Source organism: Salmo salar, chromosome 13, assembly GCF_965601325.2.
Source record: "Salmo salar chromosome 13, fSalSal1, whole genome shotgun sequence".
Taxonomy (NCBI): Eukaryota; Metazoa; Chordata; class Actinopteri; order Salmoniformes; family Salmonidae; genus Salmo; species Salmo salar.
The window spans coordinates 72,801,782-72,814,284 of record NC_138303.1 but is presented as its reverse complement, the minus strand read 5'-3'; the positions used below and the strand labels follow the sequence as shown (position 1 = coordinate 72,814,284).

The window sequence follows — 12,503 nt, the reverse complement described above, 5'->3', positions numbered from 1 at the left end:
GACGCCTCACAAGTCCTCAACTGGCAGCTTCATTAAATAGTACCCGCAAAACACCAGTCTCAACATCAACAGTGAAGAGGTCACTCCGGGATGCTGGCCTTCTAGGCAATTGCAAAGAAAAAGCCATATCTCAGACTGGCCAATAAAAATAAAATATTAAAATAGGCAAAAGAACACTGGACAGGGGAACTCTGCCTAGAAGGCCAGCATCCCGGAGTCGCCTCTTCATTGTTGACGTTGAGACTGGTGTTTTGGATACATTTGCAAACTATGCTTAGTTTAGCCCTAATAACATGCCCCAAACTGCCTCTCTTATGGGTATAGTGCCTTGCAAAAGTATTCATCCCCCTTGGCGTTTTTCCTATTTTGTTGCATTACAACCTGATGATGATGAATGTGATGATAATGATGGTCATATTAACACAACACCCAGCAGGAGTGCATTAGCCATACTGTGTGTGTTTTATTCTCATGGTCCACACCAGCCGTTGTTGCCAGGGCACTGTTAATGAAAGGGATGTAATGGTGTGCTTTCTTTGACTTTCTCTCTCTTTCTTCTCTTTCTTTCTCTCTTCCTTCTCTCCCATCTTTTCCATTCACTCGGCCTCAAATTCAAATTGGTTCTCTTTTCTCTCTTTCTCTATCGCCCCGCCACCCACCACTCTAGCTTGCCTCTTTCTATTCCCTCCATCTCTCTCTCTCTTTCTTCCCTTTCTCTTTCACTTCCCTCTCTCTCTTTCTTCCCCCTCTGTGTCGCTCTCTGTCTCTCTCACTCGCTCTCTCCCTGTCTGTCTATTTTTCTTTTCCTTCTCTCCCTTCCTCTTCTCTCCCTCTATCTCTCTGTTCTTTCTCCCCTTGCTCTCATTAGCTCTGTACATAATACAGAGGCTACTCTTTCTTCTGAACACGGCAGGCGAGTTGGAGATCTGCCAAAGGGAGCAAAGGGGGGCCTTATTAGTGTTAACTTACTGTAAGGCAACATTAAAAGGCAGCCCCGACTGATTTACCCACTTTTATAATCCTGTTTCTGTCTTAAATGTTGTTGAGAGGACATTTATGGCTTTCTCACGTAAAGCGTCCAAAGCGTCTTTGAGGTCCAGACGTCTTGTTAGCGAGGCAGCTTTATTTTCTCTTTCATCTCGTTGCCTTCCTGCAAGGACGGCAGATAGTGTTGGAAGTTCATAAATGTTACGGCAACTGTGGCTAAAGTCCCGAAGGGACATATTTAATTTCAACTAATTTCACCCTGCAAAAGAACATCTCTAAATAAACCAATTGATATCGACTGGACGACTAACCAACACTTAGAAATAAACAGTATAGGTTCGCTGTGGGACACTCTTTCACACACTACCGCAACCTGAAGGCCAGAATCTGTCAAATCATCTAGGTTGCGTACAATAATGACAACCTTGCCTCAAATAGTCCCTTCACAATCCCTCCAACTCCCCCGTAGGCAACATGCCACAAGCCTGTTTCATTTCACAGCAAATGTTGTAAAAACAGCTATGGACGACACATCTGCGTCAAAGCCATCCCTTTACCTGTTGTCTATCACCGGGTGGAGGGGAGTAGAACCTGGCCAAACCTGTCCATTCTGCAGTCTGCGTATGACGGCCAGTCATGTTAATGGACGAGCTAAAGGTTGTTACTGATAGACCAGAAAGGTCAATGGTGTAGCTGTAGTCTGCTGTCGGTCCCATGGACTGTTGACAAACTGCACACCGGAGAGGAGAGAGGAAAGGCTTGGAGCATCCGTTGGAAGTGGACAGTGTGCTGCTTTGAAGATAGGAGGATACAGTAGAGAATGTGGGCCGTTTTTGAGGGTATTGTGTGTAGGCTACTTACCAGTGTAGGCTGCTGGAGGGAGAAATCATTGGATGGTGTCATTGTAATGGATAGAAAGGAGCCGATCCTCCGATTTTCCCATCCACCAGCCTCCACTGGTACTTATTGAGGCCCAAACTCTGAAAGACCTTAGCATTGCATAGATAACTTTTATTTAACCTTTATTTAACTAGGCAAGTCAGTTAAGAACAAATTCTTATTTACAATGACGGCCTACCCCGGCCAAACCCGGACGTCGCTGGGCCAATTGTGCGCCGCCCTATGGGACTCCCAATCACGGCCAGTTGCGATACAGCCTGGATTCGAAACAGGATGTCTGTAGTGACACCTCTAGCACTGAGATACAGCGCCTTAGACCACCGCGCCACTCGGGAGCCCAAATAATAGCAACGTGTTGATAGATAAAAATATGGTTTCAAACCAAGATTTACCAAACTACAACACAAACGCTGAGTTTGTACCTGAAGCTTTAGAACTGTCTTTTTTTATACAATATTCATACATTTTGCTCCAAATGTTTTAACATTTGTTTCGTGAACCTCCCAACCACACGTCCTTACATTTCACATTGCGTAGCCTGCATCAACTTGGAATGAAGAAACATTAAGTAGACTAGAGCCTACCTACTTGATAAACTTGTAATGGCACTAATGACTTGCATATTACATTGACGCATTGTCTCTCCCTACCTCTCTCGCTCTCTTCCCCTTCCTCTCCTTCCACAGATAAACCAGAGGTGAAGATCGTAGTGGAGTTTCCTGACGGGCTGCCAAGGGAAGGACAGAATATGGAGCTGTCGTGCCAGGCCAAAGGCAAACCCCAGTAAGACGCACACACATTTTACATATCGACACCTTCACACACCTCCACGGGCTTACTGATGTACGTGGATGAATATTTATGGCTAGTACGGAGTAGGTTGAATGTATTTTTCATATGCCTCCAAAGGGGAAACTGCTCCCCCTCCCCTCTTCCTGTTAGCTCACAGCCTCTGTTATTAGCATACTACACATGCTCCAGGTGTAGCACAGTGTGGTTGTGGGCTTGTAAATGCGTTGAAGACGGACACATGCAGAGACGGAAACGGCCGCCCGTAGCTCAGGGAACAAGCGGTGGCCGGTCGTAGTGGAAATGTGATGCTGGCTGCAGCGGTTCGCTGCGGAACACAAACGGTCATTACATGATGCCGTCAGACGTATGATCCCTGCGAATACATTACATCATTACCCATCCTCTAGTCCCGAGGCACAATAATTGTGAAGGAGGAAACCTCTAACATTTCCACATTTCGACAGACACAGACTACACACACACACACACACACACACACACCACACGTACAAGATGCACACCTCCCTCCCTTTCCCCCTTCAGGTTTTGCACTCAGCAGGGAGAGACAAGGCGGCTCTCACCCGTATTCATTTAATAAAGATGAAAATACAATCAATACAGTGGGCCAGAGAATTGGAAGTAATTTTCATTAGAGCCCGTGAGAATTCTCTGCACTCATTACTGCGGCCAGATAGTGGCGGGCTCTGGCCGTGTGTGTCCATTTGTATTCTAGCCGCCCATCCTCTCTCTCTCCATTCCCCCACAGTCTCCCCCTCTCTTTCCAACCCCCTCTCTCTATCTCTCTTGTGTCATCCCCTCTTCCTCAGTAAACCACTTTTTCTAGGTCATTTCTCCTTACTCCGTATCGGGAGCGCGGCAGCAGCGGCCGACGCTGTGTGTGTATATTTAACCTCTGATTCCGGCTACCTAAGATTCTCGCCCTGACGAGGGATTCTGATTTGCTTTCTCGAGCCTCCCGCTGCCTTCGCCATCAAATGTTGTTTTTTCACCCAGCCACAAAGTCGGGAGATCAACTGTTATTGAGCTCAAACTGCTCTTTTGTTTCGTGGCTTAGTGCTTTTTTTCTTCATATTTCTCTCCCTTACTCTCTCTCTTCCTCCCTTTTCTCTCTTTCCCTCCCTCCCTCATTCTCCCCCCCAAAAAGTTTTTTCAAAAGGAGGGAACAAGTTTAAATGGCAACACAAAAACAGAACAACAAGGGAGAGGCCTCGGCGCCCACTCAAGGGAAATAACGGTGCGCTAGCTAGCTAGCAAACCAGCCATTGAAGGTTGTGAGAGCAGAACAGAGCTAAGAGGTGCTTTGTTTTTTTCCCCCCTCTGTGCCGTCTGGTTCTTCTCACATAACTCATCGTCAAAGAAATGGAATCCAGATCCAGCACTTCATGTAAGCTTCCTGCCAAGGTAGCTAGGGAACAAATATGGCTGGGTAATGTAGTTAACCACGTCGAGAGGCCAGGAAGATAAAAGGCTACCCAACTAATAGCTCACACAGTTCAACACACACACACAGCTATGAACCACACACACACACACACACACACACACACACACACACACACACACACACACACACACACACACACACACACACACAAATATACTGAACAAAAATATAAATGCAACAATTTCAACAGTTACAGTTCATATAAGGAAATCAGTTAATTTAAATAAAGTCATTAGGCCCTGATCTATGGATTTCACATGACTGGACAGAGGCACAGCAATGGGTGGACCTGGGAGGGCATAGGCCCACCCACTTGGGAGCCAGGTCCACCCACTGGGGAGCTAGGTCCAGCCAATCAGAATTCGATTTTTCCCACAAAAGGGCTTTATTACAGACATAAATACTCCTCTGTTTCATTAGCTGTCCGGGTGGCTGGTCTCAGACGATCCCTCAGGTGAAGAAGTCAGATGTGGATGTCCTAGGCTGGCGTGATTACACGTGGTCTGCTGTTGTGAGGCCGGTTGGACGTACTGCCATATTATCTAAAACGACATTGGAGGAGGCTTATGGGAGAGACATAAACATTACTTTCTCTGGCAACAGCTCTGGTGGACATTCCTGCAGTCAGCATGTCAATTGCACACTCCCTTAAAACTTGAGACGTCGGTGGCATTGTGTTGTGTGACAAAACTGCACATTTTTGTGGCAGTTTATTGTCCCCAGCACAAGGTGCACCTGTGTAATGATCATGATCTTGATATGCCACACTTGTCAGGTGGATGGATTATCTTGGCAAAGGATAAACGCTCACTAACAGGGATGTAAACAATTTTGTGCACAACATTTTCTTTGTGCATATGGAACATTTCTGGGATCTTTTTTTTCAAAACAATCTAACATGGGACAAATACTTTACATGTTGTGTTTATATTTTTGTTCAGTATAGTTTGGCAAGGTGAAAGATGTTTATCCTAAAGAATGCACCCTATCAGATGTGCCATAAAAAAAGGAAAATAAATGGTTGATTTAGTTCGCCAGGTACAAAGGAACCAATTAAATAATCCCATTATTTGTAAATATTTTTTTGACATAATATGTATTCAACATCCAGTTCTAGGGGAAACAATGCGCGTGACCAGTGACATTACTGTCTCCTCTTTTTCCCGTGTAGCCAATAGACTAGTCCCAAAAGTCCAAACGCGTATTATATAATCACTGAGTGACATTGCTGTCCTCTCTCTGTCTCTGTCTCTCTCTCTCTCTAGTCCCCAGCAAATCAACTGGGTGAAGGTAGACGACGACCTGCCCTCACACGCCCTCATCACCGGCCCGGACCTGTACATCGAAAACCTCAACAAGACCTACAACGGCACCTACCGCTGCTTCGCTGCCAACTCAGTGGGCGAGTCGTATGACGACTACATCCTCTATGTCTATGGTACATACCTCGTACCTCTCGATTCAATGCGCTCTCTGTCTTTATCTCTCTCTCTCTCTCTCCCTCTCTTATGACTACATGCTCTACGTGTGTATGGTACCTACCTCCCAGCACCCTCTCTCTCTATTCATCTCTCTCTCTCTCTATATATCCCCTCATCCCCTCTCTCTCTCTCTATCCCCCTCTCTCCTGACAGCGTTATCTGAACACGGTTCAATACCATTGATTCCAATGACATTCCTCCCTTGCAGGACATTCCCATCTAATCTGGTCATTTTCCATCCGGCAAATTGACTCGGCAGATATCGCTTACCAAATCGTACTAAGCTTGCAGGATAAATTATTTGGCTGCTATTTTGAGGGCATTAATGGACTGAAAAAATGACTTGTTGACTGACACAGGAACAAATCGCTGAATGGATGTTAGTTACAATGGAAGAGCAGGAGGTGGTGTTAATGACGAACACGGTAAAACAACAGGGCTTGTGAAAGATTATGCGTCGACTTGTCTCCACCTTTTTATCGCACTTGTTAAAATTTGTATTTTGAAAAATTTGTTGTACGTCAATACCTGCATTTAATCTCAACAGTGGCCAACATTGAAAAATGCATGTGTGACATATTCAGGGCTTTTGTAGTAAACAGTTTTTATTTCAAGTATTAACCACACTGGTACTACACATTTTCACTATAATGCACTTTCCTGTCAGGGGAAATTACAATAGGAAATCCATTTAAGTTATTACCGTCCCAGTATGCTCAGTGGGGGCCTCAATATCCTCTAGGTTGGAGTGGTCTGGAAATGTGTAATACGCTTTTCCCCCCTTCCATCATTTCCCATTGAAACCTCCCACGGAATTTCACTCCTGAACCCATCAAAGCTCACGTACAGTAAGTCAAGAAGCCTCAGCATCCCGCCCCGCCCCATCCCACCCTGTCTCCCCTTAGTTGACAGGCAGAACTGATATAACCCCGGCCCCCATCCCTCTAATACGTTTGTTTCCCCGACTATTGTGAAGCTAAGTGATGGAGAGCAACGGCAGGGCAGTTGACACTAACCTGGTTACCGGGAGAAAGAATGCATTCCCCGGTACCCATTTCTTAAAGCGGCCCGTCGGTAAAGGAAAATTGGTGGGGCCCTGCAGTCGAATGAGATTTAGCAACCAGTTTACAGAGGCGTCTCTAACCCAATAAAGAGGACCTCCTTCCTTTACTAGCTCTGGCTTTTATTGCGCCGTACCCAGCGGCATGTCGCTCTAGTTCTTCTCTCGGCTCTCAAAACTTCCTCCCCGTCCTCCTGCGACGCTTCCGGGGGTTTCCTCCTCCTGCCCCTGGCGTCAACATCAGCGCTGAAGATTGATGGCTACTGTTGACGATACACTCCCCAAAACTGGTCTGGAGTATGTGCTTTGCTGTGTTTATCCCAACCACCAACACCTGACCTGAGTCAAGCTGGAAGTCATATTGTTGTGTGGCCGGTACAGTATTAATTCCCCCTGTAAGGAGACACAGCCAGAGCTGAACAAATGTATCAGACCCTTTACAGTAACCTTTTTTGTCTTCAACCTATCTACACGCTGGCTTGGAAAATGAAGAACATAATGAAAAATATTGTCGCAAATAAAGAGACACCATTTCCTATTAAGGGAAAGGGGGATTACTAGTCAGTTGCACAACTGAATGCATTCAACAGAAATGTGTCTTCCGCATTTAATCAGAGAGTTGCGAGGGGCTGCCTTAATCGATGTCCACAGCTCATAGGGAGCAGTTGTTGGGGGTTAACTGCCTTGCTCAAGTGCAGAACGGCAGATTTTTCCACCTTGCCTGCACAGGGATTCAAACCAGCAACCTTTTGCCGCACACCCTAACCTAGTATAGGAAAACATGTTTTTTTTCCCGGCCAGGCAACAACACGTGTTTTACAGTTGTTTAGTCTCTAGAGGCAGCCAAGCAAGGTAAGGCAGCATCCCGGTCGCCACGCATCAGATGTAACTCACGATCAGGAAGCCTAACTGGAGACAATCTACAGGACAGCAGCTGTAGGGGAACAACATGTGCAGTCCTGCCACAGCCAGAACCAATATCATCAGCCAGCCATTATAATGAAGCCATAAATTATCTCATCTTGACACCCTCCTCCAACCCCCATTCTTAACCAGGGTCTTGTGCTCTTTCATTAGATTCTGGGGGCCAATATTTCCTCCTGGTTAGGAGTCGGCTGGCGCTTCAATTTAGAAGGCAGATAGCCTGAGATCAATGGTAGACTATTAGATCATGTCAGAGATGGCTATTGGCTACTGTGACACGCATAATCACGCCCATCTGCAGACATGCAAATGTATAGAAATATCAGCCTTCCATATGGAAGAGAGAGCTCCTCTTCATCTTTCTGGTTGAATAACAACCAATTGCATAATTAGTGCAGTGTACTGCTTCCCACGATGCAAGATGGCATTGATTTAGTCCAGCAAAGGTGTCTAATTTGCAGAGGGATCCCAGTGTCAGTCTCTCCCTGCAACGAAAATGAACACAATTAGGTAAACATACGAAAGGATGCCATTCAAACAGATGAGTTGTCTCGACGAGGGACTTTCCCCCTTGTAACCTCCACACCTTCTTTATTAACGCGTAATTGTCCACCCGTTGATTGCATGAGACAAGCATTTGCTGCAGGTGTGCCGTTGGCTTCCAATGACCGTCGTTAGCGTGGTTCCGTTGCCAGAGACTAGTTATTTTCCTCCCCTCTTGTTTTTCCACCACTCCTCCTAGTTAGGAGGAGAGGGGCCCCATCACTCTTGTTTGTCAAATCGTGCAGCTGGCAGATTTGGGAGAGGTTCTTTGCGCGGCGATTGCCGGGCACCATCCCATTGCTGTGCAGGCGACAGAAGGGCGCACAGCGCCTCGGTAAGAGTCGCCTGCTATCTGCCAGGGCGATGAATGGGGGGGCGGTCACTCCCCCGTGCTGTTCATGAGCTTTTAAATTGGAGTCAACTACCCCATTGGCACTCTTTTGGGAGTGGGAGAGTGTTATAAGTTAGTTAGTGTTATTGTGCTGTAGTGTAACATTATTCACCCATCTCCACACTTCATAACTCTCTGGAATGATCTTCTCTGTCAGGCAGTCCCAGTATTTTAATGCAGCCTCCGCTCCAAGCTCTCTGGGCATCTCCACACTTCTTCATAACTCTATGGAATGATTGAGTAAGAAAAGGAGTGATTTCTGTCTGAACGAAAGCTGTCCCTGGGTTTTGTCCTTGACATACCGTGTGGCTCTTTCGTTTACCACTTCAATCTGTTTTCGCCTTTGGACATTGGAAACTAAAGGCGATACACTATTAATGAGCTCAGGAAGAGAATGTTTGGTAGCCATTTGGGAGATTTGACCGGATTTCTTTCCGCTCTTCCTGCTTCTCTCCAATATGTAAAGCTGTGTGATTCCAGCAGGTGGCTAGTAGGGAAATCAACAGCCCAAAGTACACTATACTTTAAGCGCTCTATTAGCCAGATTGTTCTGTGTTTTCTTCATTGACTTTTACTCTGATCCTTATTGAGTGAGATTCTTATACTACCCCCACATGTGCCAGTTTGCCACTCCCACACCAATCCCTTGGTTAAAGGGGTGGCAGGTAGCCTAGTAGTTAGAGCATTGGGCCGGTAACCGAAAGATTGCTAGATTAAATCCCTGAGCTGACAAGATAAAAATCTGTCGTTCTGCCCCTGGCCAAGGCAGTTAACCCACTGTTCCTAGGCCGTCATTGTAAATAAGAATTTGTTCTTAACTGACTTGCCTAGTTAATAAAGGATAAATAAAATAAAAAAGGATTAATTGAGACGTTGCCTGCTTGCCTCTCTCCTCCCTACGTGTGTGTCTCGGCTGTATCACCTCAGCTAATTTCCAGAGGTATGTTTATGCTCAGCTATCTAAGGGGATAAAACCCTTAGAGACACAGGAAGTGAGAAACTCTCAATTTCTTGACTTTCTTAGCATTTAGCTTGACTGTGGAGGGATATTCTCTGTCTCTGTCAGGCAGTCCCAGTATTTTAATGCAGCCTCCGCTCCAAGCTCTCTGGGCCTGGGATGCTGATTCATAATCTGTCCTGGTAAACAATCCACAGTGACTTAACAGGAAAACTCACTTGCAGCTCCCCATATTTAAAACTCAGTAAGCTTCCACTGCATTTGATACAACATCATTGGAAAAGCGGGTAGCATGGAGTGCTGCTTTTTTTAAGGGACACCTTGGTGAACATTCACTCCAGTCGAGCTTGTATAAGTATAGATCTTATTATCGCTGCCAAGTTTTTAATGAGCTATTGACACCGATGATCCCAAACATCTGCTGGGCCTCACAGTTTATTACGGGTTAAAACCAATTAAGTAGCGTCACTTCCGAGCCCAAGTTTGTCAGCTCCTGACACGTGTGAAACTCATCAGTGGCGCAAGCCCCGTTAGCCAGCTCCCACCGTAAGATAGGCTTCCCTATTTGTCCGTTCAGCCATTGCTTTTTCAAACCTCTGTTTACAGGAATGGAATATGTTCTTTGTTAGTAATTAAAAATTAATATTAGAGAGTGTGTTTGAATACAAATTCAGATCACCTCAAGGCCGGCTTGGTTTGCTTCTGAAACCGCTCCTGGCTGGATTCTCGAGACTTTGCACATCTCTCTAGCTTTCTCTCACATTGAATTACTCACTTCTTCACGCATGTATCTATTTTATAATGTGTTGAGTGAAGATGATTGTACTTTTTGGGGGGAATATCCAAACGATTAACTGGTCATTAACAAAATATAGGCTGAACAACCATAAAGGACTCTGGGAACCAAACATAATATATTACAATAAAATATATTACAACTGTTCCTCTTTGTCGAATGTACCTAAATATACTGCAGTTTAAATATACTCCTTTACACTGACAAGGTGATCAACTATAATCAAGCACTTCACCGATCTATTTTCCATTTTTCTTAACACCAAGCTGAATTCCTCCGTTAGTGTAGAAACTTATCACGCCACTACTCCCCAAGCCACCTTCTGTCTCACCTTTGGCAAAGGTAATCAACATGGGTGCACTGTTCCGAGAAACAGCGTGAAAGCAACTGCCCTGTCAAGGCATGCCTTGTTAATCACAGGGAGTTTGGGACAGGTAACAACTTAGCTCTGACAACCCATGATCCATAAAAGTACTTTATTGACATGCCAAACATACAAATCTCTTCAAGTACCTCTCCCTTGGAGAAATATGCCACCAAACTCGTCCACCACTCCCCCCTTTATTCAATTTTTATTAGTATCCACATTAGCCGACGCCATTGGCTACAGCTAGTCTTACTGGGGTCCGACACAAGGAAAAAGACATTACAGACAAAATACTTTACAATTTACATACATTTAAAAACATGAACATCTAGTGTGTGTGTGTTGCGTCTATCACTTACGCATACATGTCAGTACATTTATTTATTTAACCTCTATGGGCTAGGTGGGACGCTTGCGTCCCACCTACTCAACAGCCAGTTGAATCCTGTGGCGCGTTATTCAAATCCTTAGATATGCTATTACTTCAATTTTTCAAAAATATGACTATTTTACACCATTTTAAAGATAAGACTCTCGTTAATCTAACCACACTGTCCGATTTCAAAAAGGCTTTACAACGAAAGCAAAACATTAGATTATGTCAGCAGAGTACCGAGCCAGAAATAATCAGACACCCATTTTTCAAGCTAGCATATAATGTCACATAAACCCAAACCACAGCTAAATGTAGCACTAACCTTTGATGATCTTCATCAGATGACAACCCTAGGACATTATGTTATACAATACATGCATGTTTTGTTCAATCAAGTTCATATTTATATCAAAAACCAGCTTTTTACATTAGCATGAGACTAGCATGTGACTAGCATTCCCACCGAACACTGCCGGTGAATTTACTAAATTACTCACGATAAACGTTCACAAAAAGCATAACAATTATTTTAAGAATTATAGATACAGAACTCCTCTATGCACTCGATATGTCCGATTTTAAAATAGCTTTTCGGTGAAAGCACATTTTGCAATATTCTCAGTAGATAGCCCGGCATCACAGGGCTAGCTATTTAGACACCCAGCAGGTTTAGCACTCATCAAAGTCAGATTTACTATAAGAAAAATTTTCTTACCTTTGTTGTCTTCGTCAGAATGCACTCCCAGGACTTCTACTTCAATAACAAATGTTGGTTTGGTCCAAAATAATCCATCGTTATATCCAAACAGCGGCGTTTTGTTCGTGCGTTCTAGACACTATCCTAAAGGCTAAATAAGGGTGACGAGCATGGCGCAATTCGTGACAAAAGAATTCTAAATATTCCATTACCGTACTTCGAAGCATGTCAACCGCTGTTTAAAATCAATTTTTATGCAATTTTTCTCATAAAAAAGCGATAATATTCCGACCGGGAATCTGCGTTTAGATAAACAGACAAAGGAAAACAAAGCATTCGGGCGAAGCGGGCACGCGCCTAAGCCCATAGTACTCTGAGTGGCCACTTGCCAAAAGCGATAAAGTGTTTCAGCCAGAGCCTGCCTCGATATCGTTCAACGTTTTCCCGGGCTCTGAGACCCTATGGAAGACGTAGGAAGTGTCACGTTATTGCACAGATCCTGAGTCTTCAATAAAAAGAGCCAAGATGAAACACTACTTCTCAGACAGGCCACTTCCTGCTTGAAATCTTCTCAGGTTTTGGCCTGCCATAGGAGTTCTGTTATACTCACAGACACCATTCAAACAGTTTTAGAAACTTTTGCGTGTTTTCTATCCAAATTATATGCATATTCTAGTTACTGGGCAGGAGTAGTAACCAGATTAAATCGGGTACGTTTTTTATCCAGCCGTGTCAATACTGCCCCCTATCCCCAACAGGTTAATAA

At 44.6% G+C, this 12,503-nt stretch overlaps 1 protein-coding gene across 4 annotated transcripts in view; it reads left to right on the top strand.

The window, feature by feature from the left end:
- Positions 1 to 12,503, top strand: part of cadm1a (cell adhesion molecule 1a) — a 431,584-nt gene that overhangs the window by 372,112 nt on the left and 46,969 nt on the right. For all 4 annotated transcript variants that reach the window (XM_014137379.3, XM_014137381.3, XM_014137380.3 and 1 more), the window contains 2 exons: positions 2,574 to 2,670; positions 5,410 to 5,582. In XM_014137379.3, the coding sequence (XP_013992854.1) occupies positions 2,574 to 2,670; positions 5,410 to 5,582 (270 nt within the window). The remainder of the gene's footprint in view (positions 1 to 2,573; positions 2,671 to 5,409; positions 5,583 to 12,503) is intronic.